Here is a 24723-nt window from a genome sequence, read left to right on the forward strand (position 1 = left end):
AAATGTTAATGTACCTTTGCTAGATTCCACTTGTCTTTTCCAAACTTTATATTCATCAAAAGGTGAGCATCGTAAAAATCTGAAAGGTTAAAACTTCAAGACTTTATTTTGAAAACAGTTTGATAAATATTATTCCTGCTGTTCTCTCATACAAAGAAATTAGAATCTGTTAATATTTATCTTAAACACCACATGTATAAAACAAAACTGTGGCAGCCACAATCTTCCTACCTGAGTAAAGAGTAGACATCTAACAGTTCATTTTGTATAGGGGTACCAGTCAAGGTCCAGCGGAACTGAGCACGCAGACGACAGGCAGCCATTGAAGTTAAACTCTTCCTGTTCTTTATGTTGTGGGCCTCGTCCAGAATGATTCTCTCCCAAACAATCCGCAATAAAGTCGGGTCTTCTGTCTTGGACCCTGTGCTCTCCTAGAAAAAGAGTAAAGTTTGATGAATGTACATGACTGTCTCAGTGTGTAGTTCAGTCTGTCCTTCCTGCTCCCAAACCTGAACATCATGCTAAATGCATATTAAACATTATACAGACCTGCTTATTCAAAACAGATATCAGTAGTTTTCTACCATTTTGTTTGTAAGATATGACTTCTATGCAGCAGATTTACCGCTTTCAATGCCAATACCACAGAAACAAATAATTCATCATTATACTCGCAGATGTCATGCCTTAAAACATAGATATTATAAGTTGGGACAACAACTTGACAATTTGAGGTCCAAAAACATTTTCATAACTCCTGTTTGTCAATTACAGTCTTGACATTGGGCATATCCATTTGGGCATCCTTGTAAATAAAACTAAAATGCTTAACAATTATATGATAACTTACTATTACTCAACATCTGTACTGCCCCAGTGTTACTAGAAATAATTTTGGAACTGTAATGGTTGAAAATGTGGAAAGTTGGTGATTTTGGCATTTAATTGTAGAAAATATTTAGGGGTAAAAAATTATGAATAAAAAGGGAGAGTGGGGATATATGCATTATATTAAAGGCAAATCTCATTCATACAAATCATCTTCCAATCAAGAACAAAAATAATACAAATGTAAGTCATAAAACCATTTCTGTAAAATAAACTCCCTCTCCAATGGGAATGACCTTCGTGACAAGCTTGTATTTTATAAAAACTCTTTATAAATGATTGACTTGACAGAAGCCCTGACTTTATAATATTCATCCTTATCTCATTCATATATGTGCAGATTTTGCTGTCAATGTTAAAGTCATTGACAAAGAGAAGAAAATTTCAATTTGTTATACTGAAACTTGTTAAATCTAGATGTTGGGACTTCTGACAGAACATACCAGTATATAATGTCAGTCCTTAAATCGGTACTTCTTTATTTTTTTTTATAACAATCTTCAATTTGGACGTTGTCTAATTAACTTTACAAAATTATTGATGGTTGATTAACACAAATTTTACTGTATGTATAAGTACACATATGCTCCCCAATCTCAGACCTTGAATATATATAAAAATTTACTGGTTTCTGCTCTGTTGCTTCTTCTCCATCTCTAGCTGGGGCATCAGCATCTACGTTAACAGCTCCCACCTCCTTCCCAACAAGCGTGTAAGTCGTTAGCACTATGTCATTATCAGCAAGTCTACAATTTACAAATTAATCACAGCTCCTTCATTTCAATCCAACAGCAGATTTTATAATATAGTAAAAAAAATTGTAGCAAAGTACAAAGGATGAACAATTTTGAATTATTAGAAATGTAATTCTCTACATCCATTATGTTCACAAAACAGTTTTAAACTTCAGAGAATGAAAATCACTTTGCTACAGGCATGAATTCATTATAAGTACATTTGCTGTAATTGTTTACTGTACAAAGAGAGTAAGACCATTATTACAATGTACCTAAGTACATCTTTTTCCCTGTTCTGTCCGTGATACATCAGAACCTGCAATCTCTTCCCTTTAACCCTTCTCTCGATTTCTTTGTGCCAGTGGTGAATTAATGAGGCAGGACAGATAATTAATGTGGCTCTAGACTTAATGATGTTCTTTCCCACTGAAAGATATGGAGGAAAATAATGTCAATACATGTACAAGAATGAGAGTTTTTTTTTCTTTTCTTGAAGGTTTAAAGTATTGAAAATTCTGTTTTAAACACAGATAATCTGCATACTTCTTGATAAAATTATTTTACCACCCCTTAAAAAGAATAACTCTTTGACCCCTGACCTTTTTCCAGCTGTTTATCTCTGTTTAACCAATCATCTTCCTCCTCTTTTGGTTTGAGTTGTTTCTGTTTTAGCACTAATGATATCATTGTCAGGGTCTTACCCAACCCCATGTCATCAGCTGAAAAATAATGTGTTCATCTACAAACAAAAAGAATATCTTTGCTGTGCAAATAATCTTCATATATTTTTTTTTTGGCTGAAATTTTGAAATTTGTGGTTCATTGAAATAAAAAAACCCAATCTTCTCACGAAAAGATAACCTAAAATCATCAATACGAAAGTTCATATAATTTTCAGAGGAAAGTTCACATACACTCAGGTTCCCCTAACCAGCCCACTGCAGTTGTGTGAAGTGAACCAGTTAGTGCCTGTATGTGGTGAGCTTTAAGAATTTACCTAGGACCCTATCTAGTGCGAGTTGTCTTCCTTATTTTGAAAGTTTTCACTATTTACATATAGGATTCCCCCTGGTGGGTGTTGCCCCTGTCCTTTATTTGGTGGGTTTTCACCAACTGCCCAGGTTTCCCCCTGGTGGGTGTCCCCCTCCTTATTTGTTGGGTTTTCACCCCTTACCTAGGATTCCCCCTGTTGGGTGTTGCCCACCCCCCCCCCCCCATTTCAAGGGTTTTCACCACTTACCAAGGATTCCCCCGATAGGTGTTGCCCCCCCATTTGGTGGGTTTTCACCCCTTACCTAGGATTCCCCCTGGTGGGTGCTGCCCCTCCCTCCAGGTAAGCCAGGCCAGAGCCTGTCTTTGGTGAGTCATCAGTGACACCTTCAGCCCTTTAGGGTCCTCCACCTCTGTACTAGAATCAGGACAGGTCTCTAGTTGTCTGTACATAAAAGATAACTGTTCATTATGTAAACATTCCTTGATTAATTTTCTACCTCAACTATCTCATAAAATTCAAAGTGACTGATAAAAGATTTCAGGATTACAACTGACTCCAGCTTTTGCAGCATTGTCTCAAGAATTACATTTCTAGCTGTGGACTATTTCAGTAACTCACTTGTGTAATTTTTCGATGGCTTCCTTGGTTACACTTCCTACCTCTCTCAATCTAGCTGCAGTCATCCTTCCTCCATACAGAGTCTGGGCCTGAGGGTTTGCTATAATAGAAATTCAAATGCTGATTGTCATCCATGTCTCAAGACCATAAACTGAGAATAGACTTAAGTCAAAATTTAGACTTTAAATATCTTGATATTTGTTAAAAAATAGAAAAATCTTAGCACAATCAAAACATGGAACATTTCAAACATTGCACAGACCAAAAGATCCAGAATGATGCACCAGATCATTAAAATTTGCACTGTGTAAATTTTAAAATTGTTAAGCTGGGAAATTGTTCAATCAAGTCTTTCTCCGAGTCAATTAAGATTGAAAATGTACAATTGTACATGTAGAACAGCATCTAATGCATTCATCAAATAAAAGTTTCAGTTGAAAACTGAACTGTGTGCATGTCTTGAATATCACTTGTAGTAAGCTAGAAACATCCTAAACACTGTCCTTAACCAGGGTCACTCAAGAGTAAAATATATGTCAGATGCAGCTCCTGATTCTAAAAAAAATATTGAAAATATACTGGGTGTGTAAGGGGCCACTTTATGCCCATTTTCCTGAATGAAATTATCAACAATTTCAAAGCCTAAGCTCATTTTACCCAGCTATTATCCATACATATGACAAATTAGCCTGAATAGTATTCAAGCTTCACATTTTCAGAACATAGACCATAGTGATAAGCTCAATGGAGATTCAGATTGACAGGCTGGTTTTTTTTTCTTAAATCAGGGTAAAAATGGAGAATTAAAAAAAAAAAAAAATAATAGATGTCTGCAAAAAAACAAAAAAAAATTGCTGCATATATTGTTTGTGCATTGCTCTGTACATCTTTTTAATCATTTGAACAGAAGCCTAAATGGTGTACTTAACTCAAGTCACTCAAATACAACATGTAGGCCAGAAGCAACTATCAGACAAAGAATTTGTAGGGGAACAATAAATTCAAATGATACAAAGAAAAAGTGCCTTCTTGAAGATGATTTTTGCAAATCTTGGAAGAGAATGTTAATGTGTGTATCTAATGGTTGTGAGTGGCTCTATGTAGAGATACATGGTGCATGAAAGGCTCATTACCTGCATACAATTGTTGCAGTATATGTGGGGGGATGGTGGTAGCATGAGGCAGTATGCTGGTCTGTTTAAGTCCCTGGGGGTTGTGAGGGACATAGCTACTGGTGGGTCCTGATTTCTGTGCAGCTTGGGCCCCTGGTAAGAATTTAATACAATGAATATGTGCTTCTTTCAGCATACATGTATCTACATGCATTACATAAACATCTATAACAATGCTGCATATAAAACAAACTCATATTATTTCATTTGTTGATTCTTATTTTCCTTATTAATCTTTTCTGAAGCATTCTTCACCTAAAATCCTTAAAATTTAGTGAAAATTGGTCTTATTTTTTCAAAAGAATTTTATCTGATTATGATAAACTTTAGAGTTCAAAGGTCGTCATTCCCCTGACCTGGCTGAGCAACATGAATGAGTTTTTGCTGTCCATCTGCTCCTGCTGAATAAACTTTGATGACCTGAGGCTGGCCTTGAGTTTGACCTTGTCCTCCAGGGACAACCTTGACCACTTGGGGCTGACCCGTTGTTACTGAGGGCTTTGGTAATATACTGACAGGAGCTGGAATAAAAGAATTCACACATGTATGGAACAAAAACAACTATAGATGGTACATGTATGATCATATCAAAAGGTACTGACAAAGGTCAAAGTTCAAATTCAAAGTGATACTGAAAGGTGAACCTTGAAGATGACATTGCTTTAATAAGTCACTCAAAACAAAACTGGTAAATTTGTCATTATGTGATACTGTTGCCACATACACATTGCCAGGCCTTCCAAAAAGATTAGAAACAAGTGGTTCCTTTTACAAAAATAGCAGACTTGTCGAAATCCATCGGTCCTGTCAGCAGGGCCGGTAAAAATTTGTCTGGACTGATAACTTTTAAGAAAACGTCGGTCCAAATGAAAAAATCGAGCGTGACGCAAATTTTAAAAAAAGTCGGGATCGGGATGCGCAATTGAAGGTCACAAACACAGAAAGATGTCCGCGTGGGAACGATGGTCAATTAAAAAGTTAAAGCAAAGACATAAAATTTGTCATTTATGTCTCTTATTAAAGACTCTCTATCCTAAGAAAAGAAACTTGTGAGATTGAAGGCTGTTGAAAATAATAAAAGGCATTTTGGTGTGTTATTTATTTTCCTTTCTCAGCGTCAAAATAAGGTACAAGTATCTGGTCTGACAAACCTTCGTCCGGTCCGACAGAACATTTGACTTTGTCAGACCAAATGTCTGACAGTGATTTCAAAATTTCGACAAGTCTGAAATAGGAAGTACCTTGTGGAAGTGATTTTATTTCAATGTTATAAAATTTTTATCCATCAAATATTTTGGCTGATACAATCATGATTTATACTGAAAGTTGGGTAAAAAAGTACTGGGTATCAGCAGATTTTGAAAGGCTTGCATTGCCAATTCATAGACTGGATTTGCTTAAAAATCAACAGTATGACTTCAATTTTTTCCCTACAAAATAAGACTCCAGACCTGGTGATGAGTTTTAAACCAATCTTTGTCGATGTTTATGATTCCTCACCTTTAGATTTAGACCTTGATTTCAGATCAGCAATTCTCCTGTTTAGTTTTGACACAGTTCTTTCAATATCATCCACCTGCTTGCGGAGTTTTTCCCCTTTATCTGGTAAACTTGACATTTTGACAGTTGCTATAACATGCTGAAATTTTTATAAAACATAGATACCACATTAAAGCAGTAGCAAGTTTTTTTCCAAATCAACAGTACAATTGCTTAAACAGTTTATAAATGGCTATAAAAACTGACTCTATATTTTTTATCAAAAAGCATTTTTTAAAAGTATAAGAAAATATTCTGTAATCTGTTAGAACTTGTACCTTTTGCCTATTTAATTGCAGAAGTAACGAATTCCTTGAGTCTATATCACACTGTAACTGCCACTCCTCGGCAGGAGTCAGGGGCACACTACTCTTGTCTGGTTGATTCTCACTGGCTGAGTTGAGTTCCTTTGCCCTTGGCACGGCATGAGGAGGGGGTTCATATCTGGTCTGTTTGTCCTGTGGACTTGTTGGCCTCTTTGAGGAAGAGCCCGCACCCTTTGGATTCTCCTCTTCATCGTCACTGGACAACTCGACAATTTCTACGGGGCTTTTACGACCAGCTGTCACTTGTTCTCCCGACTTCATTCTAATTCTCTGTATCAATGGAAGCTCCGGGGAGGAGTCAGTCTGTGAAATGGACTGGGGGCTCTTCTTTTTGATCCTCCCAATTCCTTCATATTTATGTCTATGGCTCGGAGTTTCATTTGTCTCACTGGCTTGCTTCAGTTCTGACTGGCTCTTTTTCTCATCATTAGTCGGACTAGGTTCAGAGTCTGATATCCCAAAAGCAGAGTTACTTTTGGAGCAGGGAGAATCGAAGCTATCTATACTGTCAGATTCAGAGGTTGATGAAAGATCACGATACTTTTCAAAAGCAGATTCATCTTTCCTCACACCTGAATCTCTTGTCTTCTTCAACTTTAACTTATTTCCTCTCTGCTTTGTAGTCTCTGACTGGTCACTTCCTGATTGCTGAACACCCTCTTCAATACTTAGATTGGCCAGTTCCTCAGCCAAACCTCCTTCTGTTTCCTCCTCAGAGATACGTCTCTGGACACAAGAAGAAACATTGTCCGAGTCTACTTTAGCTGAGGAGTTTCTTGATGGCTTTTCTGTTTCTCTTGAGGCCATTACCTTTGCCTTACTTTCAGTTGACTTCTTTCTCTCTTGGTAGTTATAGTCTCCCAGAGGTCTACCAGACTCCTTTAGAAACAAAACATATCACATCACTTTCTTTATATCAACATGATCAATAGTATGCAAGTAAACAAACATTTACCATTACCAGTTGTAAGTATACATGTATATGTTACTGAAATTTACTACATTTGTGGAATTTAATTCTGTAACAAACTGTTCTTCTTACATTATACTGAATTCACTGTCTAAAATTCATAATACAAGAACATGAAAAATAATTCATACCTCAGAGGTAATGATATTTATGGTTAACAAACCTTTCTTAGATTAAAATATCCACACCAGTTCTCATGTGAGTCTCTCTTACAACACCTGTAATATTGCCTGAAAATACCAAAATCCCTTGAAATATGTATTCACAGATTTGTTTTGCACTGATCTGTGTAAAATGTTATACACATAACAAATAGATTCTTCTATATCCAATTTCATGTTACCTTTTCTCATCATTTTTCTTTGAGCAGAATATGGACTGAAGATCTACAGTTGTGTGATGCTTTGGACACTCCAGTTTTTGAAGTCTAAAAAGAAAATAAACAAGGCTATAGTACAAGGGACCATTTGCTTAAGTTGACATCCCCCCCCCTCCCTCTACCTCCAAGGCTTCATTTCCGAATTCAGGTCTCAACCTATTCTAATCACTTGCTGTTAACACAAAAGTCTGAAACTCTGTTGATAATTTTTTTCTTGTAATTTACATATGAACTATTTATTGTATAGTTGCAAAGCTGACCTGATAATTTAGCACGTAATTAGCTAATGCTATACAAATTTAGCACAAATATAAAACTGGATTTACCGATTTTTTCATGTATATTTTACATACCCAGATTTCTTTACAAAGCCACAAGTGGCTGATTGGCTGCAGATATAAAAACTAACACCATTTGTTGGTCCTTCCTTTAATCCGGTTTTTAGGAAGCACAGTTCATCTAAAAAAAAGATGGAATTGTTTTTAATGAAATTATATACATGTATTCATATACATGTAATAGCACTATAACATAACAAAAACCTAAATAAGAAAATGATGTAGACTATGATCACATAACTCATAAAATTGTGTAAATCTTGAAACAAATCGTGTTTTTATACTCACTGCATGGTATCAACTAGTGTGCAGAAAATTTTAATAAAGTAGATTTTGTAGTAAACATATATGCAAGTTTTTTTTTCACTATAAGATTTTGTTTCTATTTGACATATGACAATAATTAAAACTATTGAAAATTTGTCATAATCATGATAATAGTTAGGGATGTCAAATCGGTCAATATTTGATAATCGGTTACTTGGGCATTTTCTGATTGAGCACCCAGGTACTCGGAAAAAGTGTGTATATACATGCAAAAGTTTGTGGATTTTATCGAGACCTTAAATGTTTATAATGCATATACATGTATATAAACACTGAGCCCAACCAAAATGATTTTTTGGTGCTTAATTTATGATTCAAACAAACACAGAAGACACTATCAATTAATACACCAATAATTACAAATGAGCTTTACAGTTCTTGTTTAGGAAGACAATTTGATCAACGGAAGAGAAGGACGCAACTTTGTAATGATAATAAACAATATTTGCATTACAGGATCTGATGCGTTATGGTCAAAGACTAAAATATAAAACCATACGGCTACAGTTCTGCAGCTAGATCAGGTCTAGGAAAATCACTATATTTAGCTATATAGCTAGATCTACCTATATAGCTTTATTTACCTATATAATATAGCTTTATTTAGCTATTTCAGAGTAAATTTCTGTTTTATGAAAAGCAGACAAAGAGTCGCATAATGAGGCAGTGTTAGTTTTCAACTTTGAAATGGGCTGAAAACAATTCACCAAAAACCCACTTTTAAAAATGTTTCTCCTTTTGTGCAGTTGCAATCAAAGATCTAAAAGTTTTGGGGCTATGTATAACAGTTAATCTGTGAATAAGCAGCTACTTTAACAAAGAAAAGCAGTTTTGGTCAACAAGATAATTGATTGGTAATAATTCAGCACAATGCAAGGCAATCACACTTAGTCATGCCTCATCGCACTTCCAGTAACGGACAGCTATCCAAACAATAGAGATGCATTTTTTGGTTAAAAAGTGTTTAAAAGAGGCAATGTTTTTACTATCTATGCCCTAGGTTGTTTTTATCAAACCTTTTTAAAAAAATATCAGCCATATTTTCCATGCGACTTTTTGTTTGCTTTTCATAAAACAGAAACTTATTCTAAAATAGCTAAATAAAGCTATATTATATAGGTAAATAAAGCTATATAGGTAAATTAAGCTATATAGCTAAATATAGTGATTTTCCTGGACCTGTAGATGATACAGAACTACTTCTTTATTACAAATGGTCATTTATTTGGTAGCAGACATACAATTAGTTAAATGTCTCTGTGTAGAAGTTCAAAAAAGGAGATCTAGTTTATACAATTAATCTTAAAGAAATGGCACATGGTTTAACATACTTAAGGACTCAGGGGGATTTTTTTTTTTATTTTCGTTTTCGTTTCAACAAAAATATTAATGCATTTAATTTGCATTGTTCATCAACGTGAATCTTTAACTTCGACAAAAAAGGGCAAATTTATATAAAAGTCTGGATCCAACATGGAATAGTCCATCACGTTAAAAGTAAAAACTGCTATAATAAAAATCACTAACTGTGCTTCTCGCATTTGATCTCCTCCATTATGATTATGTTTATGACGCGATCTGTCTACTTTCAAATTAAATATCGCGCGAGAAACCGCGAGAGAAATTAATCCAATCAAATTCACTCTAAAAACAGCTTATCGATTTTTGGCCTATCAAATGTAATGTACTTACGGAGTTATGGTAAACCCAAACATGATGAAATGTCAAACAACGTGTTTACGGTGTTATTGTAAAATTTTTCCTTGAAAGACAATACAATTAGAATGAGAGATACACTAAAAGAAAACACTAATAAGTAAGTATTATTTTATATGTTACGATTTAATTTAAATCGATAGTAGTGCCTTTTGTTCTCTCACAAAAATGGGAAAAAAGGGCTGTGAAGCCACTGAGGATTATCAACATATGCTAATATATGTTGTTTACTGCTTAGCATAAGATCAAAGTGCCTATGCTTGTGAAAAGTAACAGGACTTTGACATCATCAATGATATTATATACATTTATATATTGTTTAATGATTTCCTTTTGGGGGGGGGGGGGGGGCTGGTGGGGGAGCTAGGGTGGTTATCTATATACCACTTGGGTCTGACATCTCTTTGAGAGTACACAAGTACAGTATTATTATATTTGGTTTTGATAGATTTGTAACTGTTGAAGTGGCAGAGAGACCACAAGTGAAGCCAGAGCAGTGGGTGGAGGCCAGGAACTCAAGTGGAAAATGGCATAAACTGAGATCTATTCTCTTGGTACGTGAAATTCTCTGCATATATTACATGTTATGGAAGCTCTAAACTCTGATGAAAATATATATATATATATATATATATATATATATATATATATATATATATATATATATATATATATATATATATATATGTATATATATTGACATTGAGAAAATTTATATCATACAAAGGTGTACATAATTGAGTTTATTCAGGTCATAACATTTTCAATTAACATCAATCCTTCTATATTGGCCCCAGGAAAAAAGTTAAAAGGCAAAGTATATGGAAACAGAAATCAACATTGTTTACTATACATGTTAATAATGTATTCAATTTCTGGTACTTTATCTTTGTCTAATATAATGTTAAGATTACTTTAATCCATTGCAAATCAGTCATTAACTGTAGATGACAATAAATGCTATCTTTCACCTAAGGACAGATCACTCTAACTACATAAAACTACCCTACAATTAGAACTCTTTAGTTTGCAGTGTTTTTAGCTTCCTTAACAAGCAAAAAGTTTCTGTTTTACGTGCTGTATTTTTGTCTTACCATGAGGGGAGTAAAAGTTATAATTTTCAAAACAGCAAGGTTCATTGCACATACATATACAATTTTCAGATACATTGAAATGAGTAGTAAGTATAAGAAATACCTTATAACTATCTTGTTAGAACTTATATATACAGTGGCAGATCCTGTATTTTTACTGAAAGGGTTTTGAGAAAATGGATCCTTTTTTTTTTTTTTGACAAGAGATACAAGGACATTTTGTACACAGTGCCTGGGAAGGTCAAGCAACAGGTGGGGCCAATGGCCCCACTGTTCATAAAATGATGGGGCCATTTTGAAATTTAAGGGGCCGAGGGGAAATATATTGGGGCCATTCTAAAATAAATCATAGTATGATGCTATATGATAATGCATATATCTCTGACAACAAAATTTAGGAAAATTAAAAAGAAAAATGCGATAGGAATTTACAAGTCATATGACATTGACTAGTGCAAATGATTTTTCCGTTTCTAAGAACTTGAATCAGTCAATCGTCATCTACATTCTACCAACTATAATTTAGAAAAAGTATATTTTATAAAACCAAAAGCACCATTTTTTAATGATGCCGATTTAGAGATCACGGAACAGGCCAAAATAAGTGGACTTCGTTGAAAAGGTTTTTCATTGTAAGGTATATAAATTTTCCATGTCCGTGACTTTCGTAAAGCTGTGGTCAACCATCTACGAATCTAACGACATGAAAAAAAAAACTGTTCATTTGCCAGTGGATATCAATATGCCGAATGATGATTCTGATTATATTATATACATGTAATACATCACAGATTCCGTATAACTTCGATGAAGAATACAGATAGCGTGGACTGCGATGAACTTATAAAGTAATAAAATATGCATACCCGCATTTTGTGGGGTGCGCTGCATGGCACTGCGGACCATTATTTCATTGCGCCATTTTTCGACAGTATGTGCATATGGCGCATGGCGCAGCCCCTTCCCAGGCCCTGTGTACATATACCATGTGTAAAGTAACTCATACTTGTGTACAAGCATGATTAGTACACTGATCACCATAATTATCAAAGAAAATCTTTCATCTTCTGCTTCATGTCACAGAAACTACTGTGGAATGTAATTTATCTGGAAATGATCTTGAGGTGATCAAGGTGGAAGACATTGAAAGATCCAAAGAAAAGCCAAATACTGTATATGGAATTGTTTGATTTCAATGTCAGATCCCTATTTGAACTGATCAGGCTAAAGTTAAGGCATCTAACCAGTTAAACATATGTTTTTGTAACAAATATTGTGGCTAACATTTGTAATCATTGTGATAGGAGATATATTGTACCATAGAGCATTTTATTTGAACATTTTGCCTCCAATTTCCTATGAGGATACTGTGATTAAGGGAGAAAATGAATTTCTCTGTTTGAAGGACATCATTTTTCTTTCTAGTAATGTTAAATTTTGGAGTATACCATATTGTGCAATGTTCTTGTCAAATCGTCATACAAAGAAAAATGGTGAGGGTACTAAACAGATTTTTGGGATCACCCTGATTTCAAGTGAATATATTCCTCATGGATTTGCCACAGAAACTACGGTGGAATCATCATTGTTTATGGGGGACCAATGTTCGTGGATTTCTTGGGTCACCCTTACCCACGAATTTACATCCCCACAAACATTTATTTTGTAAACATATTGATTCATTGGACCACCGTATAAATGAGTAACCCACGAAATTATGTCCCCTCGAACAAACAAAATTTTGCTTGCCCACGAACATTGACCCCCATGATATAAAATGATTCCACAGTAACTCAGTAACAACATAACTTATTTGGATTCAGATGTTTCAAAGTGTACTTGGCATGTTTATTGAATTAAAAATATATCCTTTATACATGTATACACTGTAATCAGACAAGGGTAGATTTTTCAGATTATACTCATCTGCTCATATTTAAGAAAAATGTGTATTTCTAATGCATCAGTATATGCTAGTATGCACTCGTTATGAATTGCAAATCTTTATGGTCATCCATTCTGTGCTTGTAAGTCCCAGTGGTTGTGGTATTTACTACTGTAGTAAGAACATGTTTATCTCTGTATTAAAAATTGCACTCCAATAATCTTTTCTAAAATGTATTGAACATATACAGTAAAACAGTAAATATACAGTAAAACAATATTGGTTACAGCAAACAAGCTTATAATGAATTCAAGCTTACAGCGAAGTGATTTTCATTCCCTTTGGTTTAAAAATGTATGGTATTGTGAACTTGATGGATAAATGAATTACGTTTATAACGAATCAAAATTGTCTGTCCCTGGCACTTTTCTATAAGCTTGTTTTAATGTATAGGCACGGAAAACACACTGGGTGGCAGCATTGGTCTCTTTTGTGACCTTGAGAATGTATTCACCTGTCATTTAATATCCTTATAAGTGTTAAATAGCACACATAATTTCTGTTTATGTAGAATTGATTTCCAGTCATCCACAGAATGTCTACAGATTCAATTTCTGTAATGAAGAACCAGAATTAATCAATAACTATATGTATTATAATAAGAATTATTATGTGTATACTACATTTGTCATTTGCATGGAATGCTTCAATTGATAACAGTTTTATTATTGTAGCTAATAATTCATTTATTGCAAAATCTTCTGAAAATCACAGAAATTTCAGTGTGCCATATATATCTTTAGCTCACCTGAGCTGAAAGCTCAAGTGAACTTTTCTGATCACCCATTGTCCGTTTGTCTATTTGTATTTTCCACGTGATATCTTGAAGAGCCTTTAATCTTTCACACTGAAATTTTACATAACAACTGCCTATGGCCTAAAAAAGACCCCTATTGATTTTGATGTCAAAAGGTCATGGTTGTAAATTCATAAATTCTGTCTGTGTGTAATACTTTTTGTTTCCAGGTGATATCTCAAGAAGCTTCTGAGCTTTTACATTTGAAATTTTATACCATAACTCCCTATGGCCCTGCCAACCCCTCTCAAAGTGTCCTGCCCCATTTTTATGCCCTGCCATGAATATGGCCGGGGCATATAGAGTTTGTCATGTCTGCCTTCCATCCTTCTGTCCTTCCGTCTGTCCTTCTGTCACACTTTGAGAGTAGCTCTGTTCAAAGCTCAGTTTCAAAGAAACTATCCAAGATATTTTTATCAAAGTTTAACGTCATATGCCAATACATACTGATGTAACCTTTTCAACTGCATCAAGAATTTTTGACCTTGACCTTTCCTTTGACCTTGACCTCACTTTTCTTAAATTAGTGTCAAACTTCTGACAACTCCCAACCCCCCTTAGATATGTGCATGCTCTTCTTTTTTTCATTAAGTGGGGGACACAAATTCTCTGAATTAGCTTGTACTTTTTCATTTGACACATATTTCAGGTTTCCCATAGTTAAACAAACACACTGCCATTCTTTCTATAATATCACATCTTTGCTAGCCAAGGGTTTCTGATACGCTACTCTCCTCATAAGTTTATGAGAAGAGTAGCGTATCAGAAACCCTTGGCTAGGGAAGATGATAATATCACTACAGGGATAATTATGCATTTCTTATCCTCAGCTCCTCTTGTACCACTAAATATAGTTTAAAGATGCCTTCCCAGAATCTTTGAGTAATATTACATAGTGCCATTTGTGCACCTCCTACTTTATGTTTTGATTGCACAGATATTTGGGCCTTCTCATAGCAAAAAAATAGACTCATATGGGGAGGGGGGTATCATTTTGTGAGTTCAGTACGAACAGTACCTCTATTTATATGTAGTACATGTATATTTATTTAGGTCATACATGTGCAAGCTATTTTTCTAGGGCACTTAAATGGCTAAACCTTATCTGTGTATTGATAATAGTGCATTTACCTGTAACTTGATAAACAATCCTCAAATTATACGCATATACACATATTTAATGAGTTTGATAAATGATTCCATCCCGATATCAAAGTTAACAAATATGAATGACTTAAATTCATGAGAGTAAACTAATTCAGGAGCAGACCAGAAAATCAAATGGTGCTGGCCCAAGGGGGGGGTTGTAGAAATACATGTCATATTTTGTGCATCTTATGTTTGTCAATCAATAGATGCAAACTTTGTCATTTATTATTGCTATGTCTCAAACATTGGTTAATTAATAATGCTACAAAGCATGATATTTATTATTTTGAAATTGTTCATTTTTCTGTGCATGTAAATTTTTTGGATAATCATGATAATTATTGAGTCAGACAATATATTTGGATTCTATAAACCCCTATGTAATATTATACATGTATAGTTGTTTATTTACTTGGACATTTAATATATCAACTGTTATGTTTACTAAGTTGTTTGACATCAGCTGTGTACTGGGTGGTGGATTTTATACTTTGACCAACAGCCTCTCCTTTGGACAGCTGTTTAACCCAATAAATACTGACACTCGAATACAGTACTTTGACTAAAAGTGTTTTAGTACTGCAGTAGCTTTTATCAGGTGACGACTGTACACATCCTGAATTATTAGATAAAGAGATGATCTTTTCACCACTTCTTTCATGATGTGCTAAAGGATTAGTAGATTAGACACAAACTTAAGATGATAAATATCTAGTAGATGTGTTGTCGTGTCTGGGTTTGGTATGTACTATAATAATTAACTATGGGGGACATGGTGCAGATATCGGTACAGAGTTCTGTGCAATATAAACAACTTGAAGAAGAATCTTCTAATGGTAAAACTGTCACAAATGGCAAAAAGGTAAGTTGTAAAATGATTATTTAAGTACATTGTAGAAGCAATGAAAATAGTTTTATGATAAGGGTAAATCGCGGATGATTCGAGGTTAAATTATGAAGTGCTACCAATATATTATACTTTTGTGAATGAAAGTTTATTGATTGCTACACAAAGCAATTTACTTGAGTACTACTCGATTCAAATGACACATGGATTTGCAATTTTCCTGTATAGTTCCAATTACCTAAGTGGATATTACATTAGGGTTTGCATATTTGCATTGCTGTGCAACTATTGGTTTTATCTGCATGCAAAACTTAGTTGCTGCAGCTATTAAAATGAAAGTTTTGGTCAGTCATCAAGTTTTGTCAAAAATAATTCTGTGAAATTTTTTAGTTTGTATGAAGTAACAATGAGCTAGAAATCCTTTTTCTGTTGTTTTATATATGCATGGCAGAAGAAGGAAAAAGATTGTGAGAAATTACTAATTGTTAGATATAAATCTTAAATTGTTTTGTAGTTTACAAGTGTGTATAATTGATTTAGAAGCTTTTAATGAACAATATATACAATGGTTTGATATCTGCTGATGGCAAGTAAACCACTGAACATATTTGTCCAGATTCATTTCATTCATCACTGACTAACTCATTGGTGTAAGGGAGACAACACCATTTGTACACGGTATTTATTTTCCGTTGTAGGAATGGAAGAAGTCTCGGATTATCGAGAAGTGTGTGTACGTTTTGGCGGTGATCACCATTATATTTTTGACACATGCCACAGTGTATGCCCAGTGGTTGTTGCCGTACTATTACGCTGTTAGTACCCCCCTACTTATCCTCATCAGGGTTATCATGTACTGGTAAGTCAAGTCCAGATAATCGATTAGTATCTTGTCAATTACACAGTTCAATAAAGTACAATGTAGATAAAAATAAAAAACTCAAATAATACAATACTTATTGAATTCTCAGAAAATTGTTAAAAACAAAATTTACAGATACATATATTTTGAACCCCCCATAGTATTGATTGTTAAAGCTGCAATAAAATTTTTGTTGTCGAAATCTTGAGCGGAATTTGACGGCTCAGAATTGGGTAATTCCATGTTCTGTGTACTTTCAGCAAGAACAAGTGGCAATATTTTCTACTGGACTTCTGTTACTATGCCAACATCCTGTGGTACATTTTTATCTGGTAAGTAGCACGAACTTGTCTGACTCAGTTTTGATCCTCAAAAATGAATGGTCACATATTTCAGGAGAGGGCTAATTTAGGGAGCATCCCTGCATGCCTCTAAGTCTTATATTGTATTAAACTTCAATATAATAGAATACTTTTTCAATTAACAACTTAATATATTTGTAGCTCCAAACAAAGAAAAGTAATATAGTGAAATATTTTATAATTAATTTTATACTAGTAAATCTTTTATGCAGTTATTTCATACTATCGTAAACAATATTAACTCCGTTTTAAAAATGTTGAATACCTCTGTCCATGAGGTCAATTTGACTCTTTCATCTTATTGTAAATTACTGCTACAACACTCAGTCAATGTTAATTGATTACAAACTTTTACTTGATCCTGTAGGATTCCTGGTAGTGGGGAGATGTTTGCGGTTGTCTTTGCCCTGTCTAACGGACCTCTGATTTGGGCCATGGTTGTGTACAGAAATTCTCTAGTCTTCCACAGTACAGACAAAGTTACCTCAGCGTACATACACATTCTGCCTGCTCTGCTTTCATTTGGGTTTGTGTATATTTATTTCATTTCAGAAATATCTTAGTGAATTTGTTTATATCTAGTATATCTAGTGGTTCCAACTCTAAATACAGTAAAACATGGTTACAGCAAACACATTTATAATGAAGTTATGCTTATAATGAGGTGATATTTGCACTACCTGTATGTTTTAAAACATATCTAGAACTTAATGGAAATAACAAATTATGTTTATAATGAATCATTTGTCCCTGTAGCCTAACTGCATTTAAACTTTCATACTTTATGTTAACAGCTTATCAAGTCTTTCTCATATTGTGCACTACAAAAAGTTTTTTTTTTTAAAAAAATGATAATAATGGAACCATGAATCTTAAGACACTATATATTATTTTTTCATCTTTGAAAAAAAAAAAACACTGTTATTAAAGGATCATATTTAAATATGTATAAAAAGGATTGTAACATCTTTTGCCTGCATTTGAATGTACCAGGTATGTATGTATGGAGTATCTAAGTGATATCTACATTTTTAGCTCTTCTGAGCCAAAGGCTCAAAGAGCTAATGCTATGGCCATTTGTGCGGTGTGCGGCGTGCGGTGTGCGTAAACTTTTTAGAATATGGGCCATAACTCAAGAACCCCTTGGCCAATTATTGTCAAATTTGTCACAAGGTATCCTTGGCCCAAGGGCTCCCTTTTATACTAAAACTGGGGTTGTGACCCTTTAACAAGGGGAGATAATTAGGAAAATAGAAACAAAAGTACTGGTTGCTAAAAAATCTTCTTCTCAAGAACCACTGGGCAGATTATCACCAAACTTACACAAAAGGATGAGGATATGTTGTAGATTAAAATTTGCACGGGGATTTACCCTGGGGCAAAGGGCGTGGTCTCAAGGTCACTTCAAAGTTGACCAAAAATTACATTTTATTAAAATGTTGATATTTTGCTTACTATAAGGACTAGAATCATCAAATCTTGTCAGTTGATGCATCTAAGGACCTCATATCATGTTGACTCAAAAGTAGGTCATGGTGACCTACTTTTTAAATTTTGCGGCCATTCTTTTTCAAAATGATTTAGAGGCATATTTTGAACAATTTAAGGCCTATGATCATCAAACTTTGTCAGTTTATGTATCTTAGGTCCTCGAAGTACGTCAACTAAAAAGTAGGTCACCTTGACCTACTTTTTAGCTCACCTGAGCTGAAAGCTCAAGTGAGCTTTTCTGATCACCCGTTGTCCGTCGTCCGTCTGTCCGTCTGTCTGTCCGTCCGTCCGTCCGTCTGTAAACTTTTCACATTTTCAACTTCTTCTCAAGAACCACTGGGCCAATTTTGACCAAACTTAGTACAAAGCATCCTTGGGTGAAGGGGAGTTTAAATTGTTAAAATAAAGGGCCAAGCCCCCTTCCAAGGGGAGATAATCAAGAAAAGACAAAAAAGGGTGGGGTCATTAAAAAATCTTCTTCTCAAGAACCACTGGGCCAGAAAAGCTGAAACTTATGTGGAAGCATCCTGGGGTAGTGTAGATTTTAAATTATTAAAATCACGACCCCCGGGGGTAGGGCGGGGCCACAATAGGGAATCCAAGTTTTACATTGAAAAATGTAGAAAAAATCTTTAAAAATCTTCTTCTCAAGAACCACTGGGCCAGAAAAGCTGAAACTTATGTGGAAGCATCCTTGGATAGTGTAGATTCTAAATTGTTAAAATCACGACCCCCAGGGGTAGGGCGGGGCCACAATAGGGAATCCAAGTTTTACATTGAAAAATGTAGAAAAAAATCTTTAAAAATCTTCTTCTCAAGAACCACTGGGCCAGAAAACCTGAAACTTATGTGGAAGCATCCTGGGGTAGTGTAGATTTTAAATTATTAAAATCACGACCCCCGGGGGTAGGGCGGGGCCACAATAGGGAATCCAAGTTTTACATTGAAAAATGTAGAAAAAAATCTTTAAAAATCTTCTTCTCAAGAACCACTGGGCCAGAAAAGCTGAAACTTATGTGGAAGCATCCTTGGGTAGTGTAGATTCTAAATTATTAAAATCACGACCCCCAGGGGTAGGGCGGGGCCACAATAGGGAATCCAAGTTTTACATTGAAAAATGTAGAAAAAATCTTTAAAAATCTTCTTCTCAAGAACCACTGGGCCAGAAAACCTGAAACTTATATGGAAGCATTCTTGGGTAGTGTAGATTCTAAATTGTTAAAATCACGACCCCCAGGGGTAGGGCGGGGCCACAATAGGGAATCCAAGTTTTACATTGAAAAATGTAGAAAAAAATCTTTAAAAATCTTCTTCTCAAGAACCACTGGGCCAGAAAAGCTGAAACTTATGTGGAAGCATCCTGGGGTAGTGTAGATTCTAAATTGTTCAAATCATGACCCCCAGGGGTAGGGCAGGGGCCACAATAGGGAATCCAAGTTTTACATTGAAATATGTAGAAAAAATCTTTAAAAATCTTCTTCTCAAGAACCACTGGGCCAGAAAAGCTGAAACTTATGTGGATGCATCCTTGGGTAGTGTAGATTCTAAGCTGTTCAAATCATGACCCCCGGGGGTAGGGCGGGGCCACAATGGAATCCAAGTTTTACATTGAAATATTTAGAAAATATCTTTAAAAATCTTCTTCTCTAGAACCACTGGGCCAGAAAAGCTGAAACTTATGTGGAAGCATCCTGGGGTAGTGTAGATTCTAAATTGTTAAAATCATGACCCCCGGGGGTAGGGCGGGGCCACAATAGGGAATCCAAGTTTTACATTGAAAAATGTAGAAAAAAATCTTTAAAAATCTTCTTCTCAAGAACCACTGGGCCAGAAAAGCTGAAACTTATGTGGAAACTTCCTGGGGAAGTCCAGATTCTAAATTGTACAAATCATGACCCCTGGGGTAGGGCGGGCCCACAATAGGTATTACAAGGGGGAAATCGGGTGAAAAACAGCAAGGCCAAAGTTACTCAGGTGAGCGTTGTGGCCCATGGGCCTCTTGTTGAATATTATGGCTTATCTTTTTCAAAACAATTAAGGTCATTAATTCGAATACCGAGAGGTTTAGAATCATTAAATCTTGTAAGATGATGCATCTTGGGGCCATAAAACATATTTATTAAAAAGTAGGTCACAGTGACCTACTTTTTGAACTTTGCAGGCATTCGATTTCAAAGCGTTTTAGAAGCATAATTTGGACATTTTTAGTTTTATGATCATAAAACTTTGTAAGTTGATGCATCTTGGGTCCTCAAAAAAGGTCAACTGAAAAGTAGGTCATCGTGACCTACTTTTCAATTTATATGACTATAATTAAATATTTCAGGTACTAATTGGCTTAGAATCATCAAACTTTGTCAGTTGATGCATCTTGGGTCTTCGGAGTAGGTCAACTAAAAAGTAGGTCACAGTGACCTACTTTTGAAAATTTATGGCTTTAATTAAATATATGGGGTACTAATTGGCTTTGAATCATCAAACTTTGTCAGTTGATGACTTTTGGGTCTTCGGAGTACGTCGACTAAAAAGTAGGTCACTGTGACCTACTTGCAAAAATTTATGGCTTTAATTAAATATTTCGGGTACTAATTGGCTTAGAATCATAAAACTTTGTCAGTTCATGTGTCTTGGGTCCTCGGAGTGCAACAACTGAAAAGTAGGTCATGGTGACCTACTTTTGAAAATTTATGGCTTTAATTAAATATTTTGGGTACTTTTTGGCTTAGAATCATCAAACTTTGTCAGTTGATGCATCTTGGGTCCTTGGAGAACGACAACTGAAAAGTAGGTCACGGTGACCTACTTTTGAAATTTTATGGCTGTATTTAATATTTTCAGGAATTATTTGGCTTAGAATCGTCAAAATTTGTCAGTTGATGCATCTTTGGTCCTGGGAGTAGATTGACTGAAAAGTAGGTCACTGTGACCTACTTTTGAAAATTTATGGCTTTAATTTAATATTTTGGGTACTTATTGGCTTCGAATCATCAAACTTTGTCAGTCGATGTATCTTTGGTCCTCGGAGTACAGCAACTGAAAAGTAGGTCACGGTGACCTACTTTTGAAAATTTATGGCTTTAATTAAATATTTCAGGTACTAATTGGCTTAAAATCATCAAACTTTGTCAATTGATGCATCTTGGGTCCTTGGAGTACAACAATTGAAAAGTAGGTCACTTTGACCTACTTATAAAATTTTATGGTTATAATTTTAAAAAATATTTTAGGTATTAATTGGCTTAGAATCATCAAACTTAGTTGATGGGTCCTCAGACAATGACAAGTGATAAGTGGGTCACCATGACCAACTCTCAGGTACTAATTGGCTTAGAATCATCTTGGGTTCTCAGAGTGTGAATTGGAATTTCAAGGGTTTATCTAAATATACAGGATACCTCGAGGGTTCAAATAGAAGTGATAGGTTGCACAGTTTATCAGAAGAGCGATTCAAGGCCCATGGGCCTCTTGTCTTAAAATTCCATACAGGATCCGGTGGTACAGAGAGGAAGTCTCCCAGTACTGGTTCCAGGAGTTTGTTGTACCAGAGATGTCAGAGGAATCCCCTATCTGGTTACTGCTGGTGCCATTTGCTTGCTTCTTCATTCACAGTGTATGTAAACTTGATCGTTCTTACGTTCACTCATAGTACCACACTTTGCACATACAGTAAGGCTTATGATATTGTTGACTTAAGAAAAGTTCCAGGATCTCCAAATGACTTTGACACATCCATGGTATTCAAGATATCGATGTTAGAAGCCCAGGTTCAATTCCTGGTCCAGTCATACCTTTTCTTCTCTTCTTTTCTACTTCTTTACATAATTTGGTGTCATTGACCACCCCTGGACTTGCAGGTGAAAGTCCTGCCAGGTGCAAATAAGAGCTTGGGTTGTGTCTATGAGGGTGAAGACAATTTAAGGAGGGAGGAATGTAATGGTTTGGGCCATGGATATCAGCCTGGGTAGCTCAGTTGGTAGAGCACCTGACTAGTGATGTGGGGTCCAGGGTGAGATTTCCGGTCCAGCTAAACATTTTCTTCTTTCCTGATAAATTATTTAGAAAATTCATCTTTTAGCCTAATCATTTGAATTGCACTTTTATTGTATTGTATTATTAAACCTAGTCTAAAATAACTTTTGCACAAATACATTACACATACATGTATTATAGTACTAGTATCCATTATGCTCTGATTTCAATTTCATTTCTCTATGTATTGCTATAAAATGACTATATATTTTTATTAACAGGGAATTTATTTTCTGGTCATCCATATCGTGGCTAAACCTAGTGAGGAGTATGTCACAAGTTTTAATTATCTTGGAAAAAAGCAGGAAAGCTGCCTGTACAAAACATTCAATATTTGTGGGGACAGGTAATATTAATTCTAAAGTGAAATATTTTTTTTTAATTTTGAAAGAATAAGAAAGAAAAAATTCTGCCTTTTCTGCATTTTATGTTCAATTCATATTCATGCAAAGTTACATAGTTATAAGTAACATTTCAATCTATAATTTGAAAGTACATGTGTATGCCGTTTTATTTGATGAACTAAAATGTTCCAGTATTAAATGACTATAGTGTCGTTTTCTTTGTGTTTCAGGTGCCGTCCCTTCATGTTTTACTTCTTTAACTGGTTGTTCTGTATTGTCAGTCTAGCGGGCGTCTTTATCTGGTATAACTTTTACGTGGCCCACTGTATATTCCTTGGTGTTATGTCTGCTGTGCTGATCATGAACGGAGGGAATTATTACATTGATGTGTTCAGTAAAAGAGGATTCGTTGAGGGGGAATGTGAATGACGTTTATACAATATTACTTACCTCTACCGTCATCTTATTTATATCATTACCATACTTATTAGGATTTGTGACTGTAAGTGTTAGTGAAGTTTTTAGTAATATACTTACAAAACAAATGTCCATTTTTCATACTATTATTTATTTATTATAGCATCATCATTTTCACCATAAATAGTGGGATAATATTTAGTTACCTTTGAAAAATCAATATCATGTTAAGAAGGTTAGTCCTTGTAAATCTCCTTGAGATCACACTGGCTATTAGAGGTGTATTTTTTGATATATATTGTTACTTGTTAAACATTTTGCTGTTTCCTGCATTTATAGATGGTTGTTTTGTAATATATGTAAAGATACAGTTTTAATCCAGAATTGAGTGATGATTTTGAAATTCATGCTTTGTTTGATTCTTCACTTCTTTTTGTTTCTTTATAGCACAGTAAAACATGCTCATAATGAACCTTCTTATAACAAATTTATGCTTACAGCAAAGTGATAGCCAAAAAACACACATGAAAAATATCCTGAAATTAATGGATTTAACGAATTATGTTTATAATGAAGCACTTGGCTATAAGCGTTTTTTTTTTTTTTTTAAACTTCTTTGTCAGGATCAAAACAGAAATATTTAGACTAGCTGTGTTTTGGGATAGAAATCCAAAGATTTTGGAATAATTACATTATTACCTTTTTGTACAAATATGTCATTTTAGCTGACTGTAGACTAGTAATTAATCTTTAATACATGTACCTCAAAGTTTCTTTCTAAGTCAATAATACAGTGCAATACACATTCATCCTTTTTAACAAAAACTGACCTTTTAGATTTACATTTTTACTGAGTTTTAATTACTTTTACAGTTTTCACCAAGTTCTGATAGTATTAAATTCTGATGTAGTGTACAGTATAATGACTGTATTTAGCTTTTATCTCAGCAAGGGCTGTGAATGGTTTGCATTCCAAAGAGTAATATGTTCTAGTTATTGAGTCATGCTTGCCATGTATTATACGTGATTTGCCAGTTTTATTCTATGTGAATATTTTTAAACTGTTAATTACAGCTTATGTTAACTAATATGTGTACATGTATTAAATTTTGTACAATATATATCACTTGTGGTTTTGAGTGCCATAAAAGGATTTATTCTTTGGTGCACAGGATGAAAATGCTAAAAATTTTGGGGATTTATTTTGTGTTTTGGTTGATTGTCTATCTCAAGACATTCACATCATTTTAGATTTCAAAAATTTGAATGAAATGATTAGAAAAAGTGTTATATTTTGATATGAAAAAAAAAATCAATAAGGACATAATATTTTGTCAACATTGATTTAATTTAATGTACAAATAAATGCATTAAATGTTAAAA

At 34.6% G+C, this 24723-nt stretch overlaps 2 protein-coding genes across 3 annotated transcripts in view; one reads left to right on the plus strand and one right to left on the minus strand.

The window, feature by feature from the left end:
• Positions 1-9843, minus strand: part of LOC133180295 (transcription termination factor 2-like) — a 22449-nt gene extending 12606 nt beyond the window's left edge. The window contains exons 1-15 of the mRNA XM_061314837.1: positions 9816-9843; positions 7977-8082; positions 7588-7671; positions 7408-7474; positions 6227-7153; positions 5910-6048; positions 4766-4930; positions 4371-4493; positions 3238-3337; positions 2921-3060; positions 2225-2344; positions 1898-2051; positions 1514-1634; positions 232-431; positions 15-79 (exon numbers count right to left, since the gene is read on the minus strand). Of these exons, the coding sequence (XP_061170821.1) occupies positions 15-79; positions 232-431; positions 1514-1634; positions 1898-2051; positions 2225-2344; positions 2921-3060; positions 3238-3337; positions 4371-4493; positions 4766-4930; positions 5910-6048; positions 6227-7153; positions 7408-7474; positions 7588-7671; positions 7977-8082; positions 9816-9843 (2539 nt within the window). The remainder of the gene's footprint in view (positions 1-14; positions 80-231; positions 432-1513; positions 1635-1897; positions 2052-2224; positions 2345-2920; positions 3061-3237; positions 3338-4370; positions 4494-4765; positions 4931-5909; positions 6049-6226; positions 7154-7407; positions 7475-7587; positions 7672-7976; positions 8083-9815) is intronic.
• On the plus strand, positions 9806-24723 carry LOC133180296 (uncharacterized). 2 transcript variants are annotated; one of them, XM_061314838.1, is made up of 8 exons: positions 9806-10104; positions 10453-10558; positions 16534-16694; positions 16958-17029; positions 17427-17585; positions 22037-22160; positions 22801-22925; positions 23154-24723. In XM_061314838.1, exons 1-8 carry the CDS (start codon positions 10073-10075, stop codon positions 23350-23352), a joined length of 978 nt encoding a protein of 325 aa, XP_061170822.1. In that variant the 5' UTR covers positions 9806-10072; the 3' UTR covers positions 23353-24723. The 2 variants fall into 2 exon arrangements, with proteins under 2 accessions (XP_061170822.1, XP_061170823.1); XM_061314839.1 differs by lacking the exons at positions 9806-10104; positions 10453-10558 and adding an exon at positions 15757-15850.

Source organism: Saccostrea echinata, unplaced genomic scaffold (assembly GCF_033153115.1).
Source record: "Saccostrea echinata isolate AGI-Se365-2 ecotype Australia unplaced genomic scaffold, CSIRO_AGI_Sech_v1 ptg000006l, whole genome shotgun sequence".
Lineage (NCBI taxonomy): Eukaryota > Metazoa > Mollusca > Bivalvia > Ostreida > Ostreidae > Saccostrea > Saccostrea echinata.

Excerpts from the sequence above, each read along its gene's own strand:
- LOC133180296 (XM_061314838.1), top strand. The coding sequence starts at position 10,073 with ATGAGAGATACACTAAAAGAAAACACTAATAA. Across the intron at positions 17,030-17,426 it reads CTGTGGTACATTTTTATCTG|GATTCCTGGTAGTGGGGAGA; the intron begins GTAAGTAGCACG and ends TTGATCCTGTAG. Across the intron at positions 22,926-23,153 it reads TTCAATATTTGTGGGGACAG|GTGCCGTCCCTTCATGTTTT; the intron begins GTAATATTAATT and ends TTTGTGTTTCAG.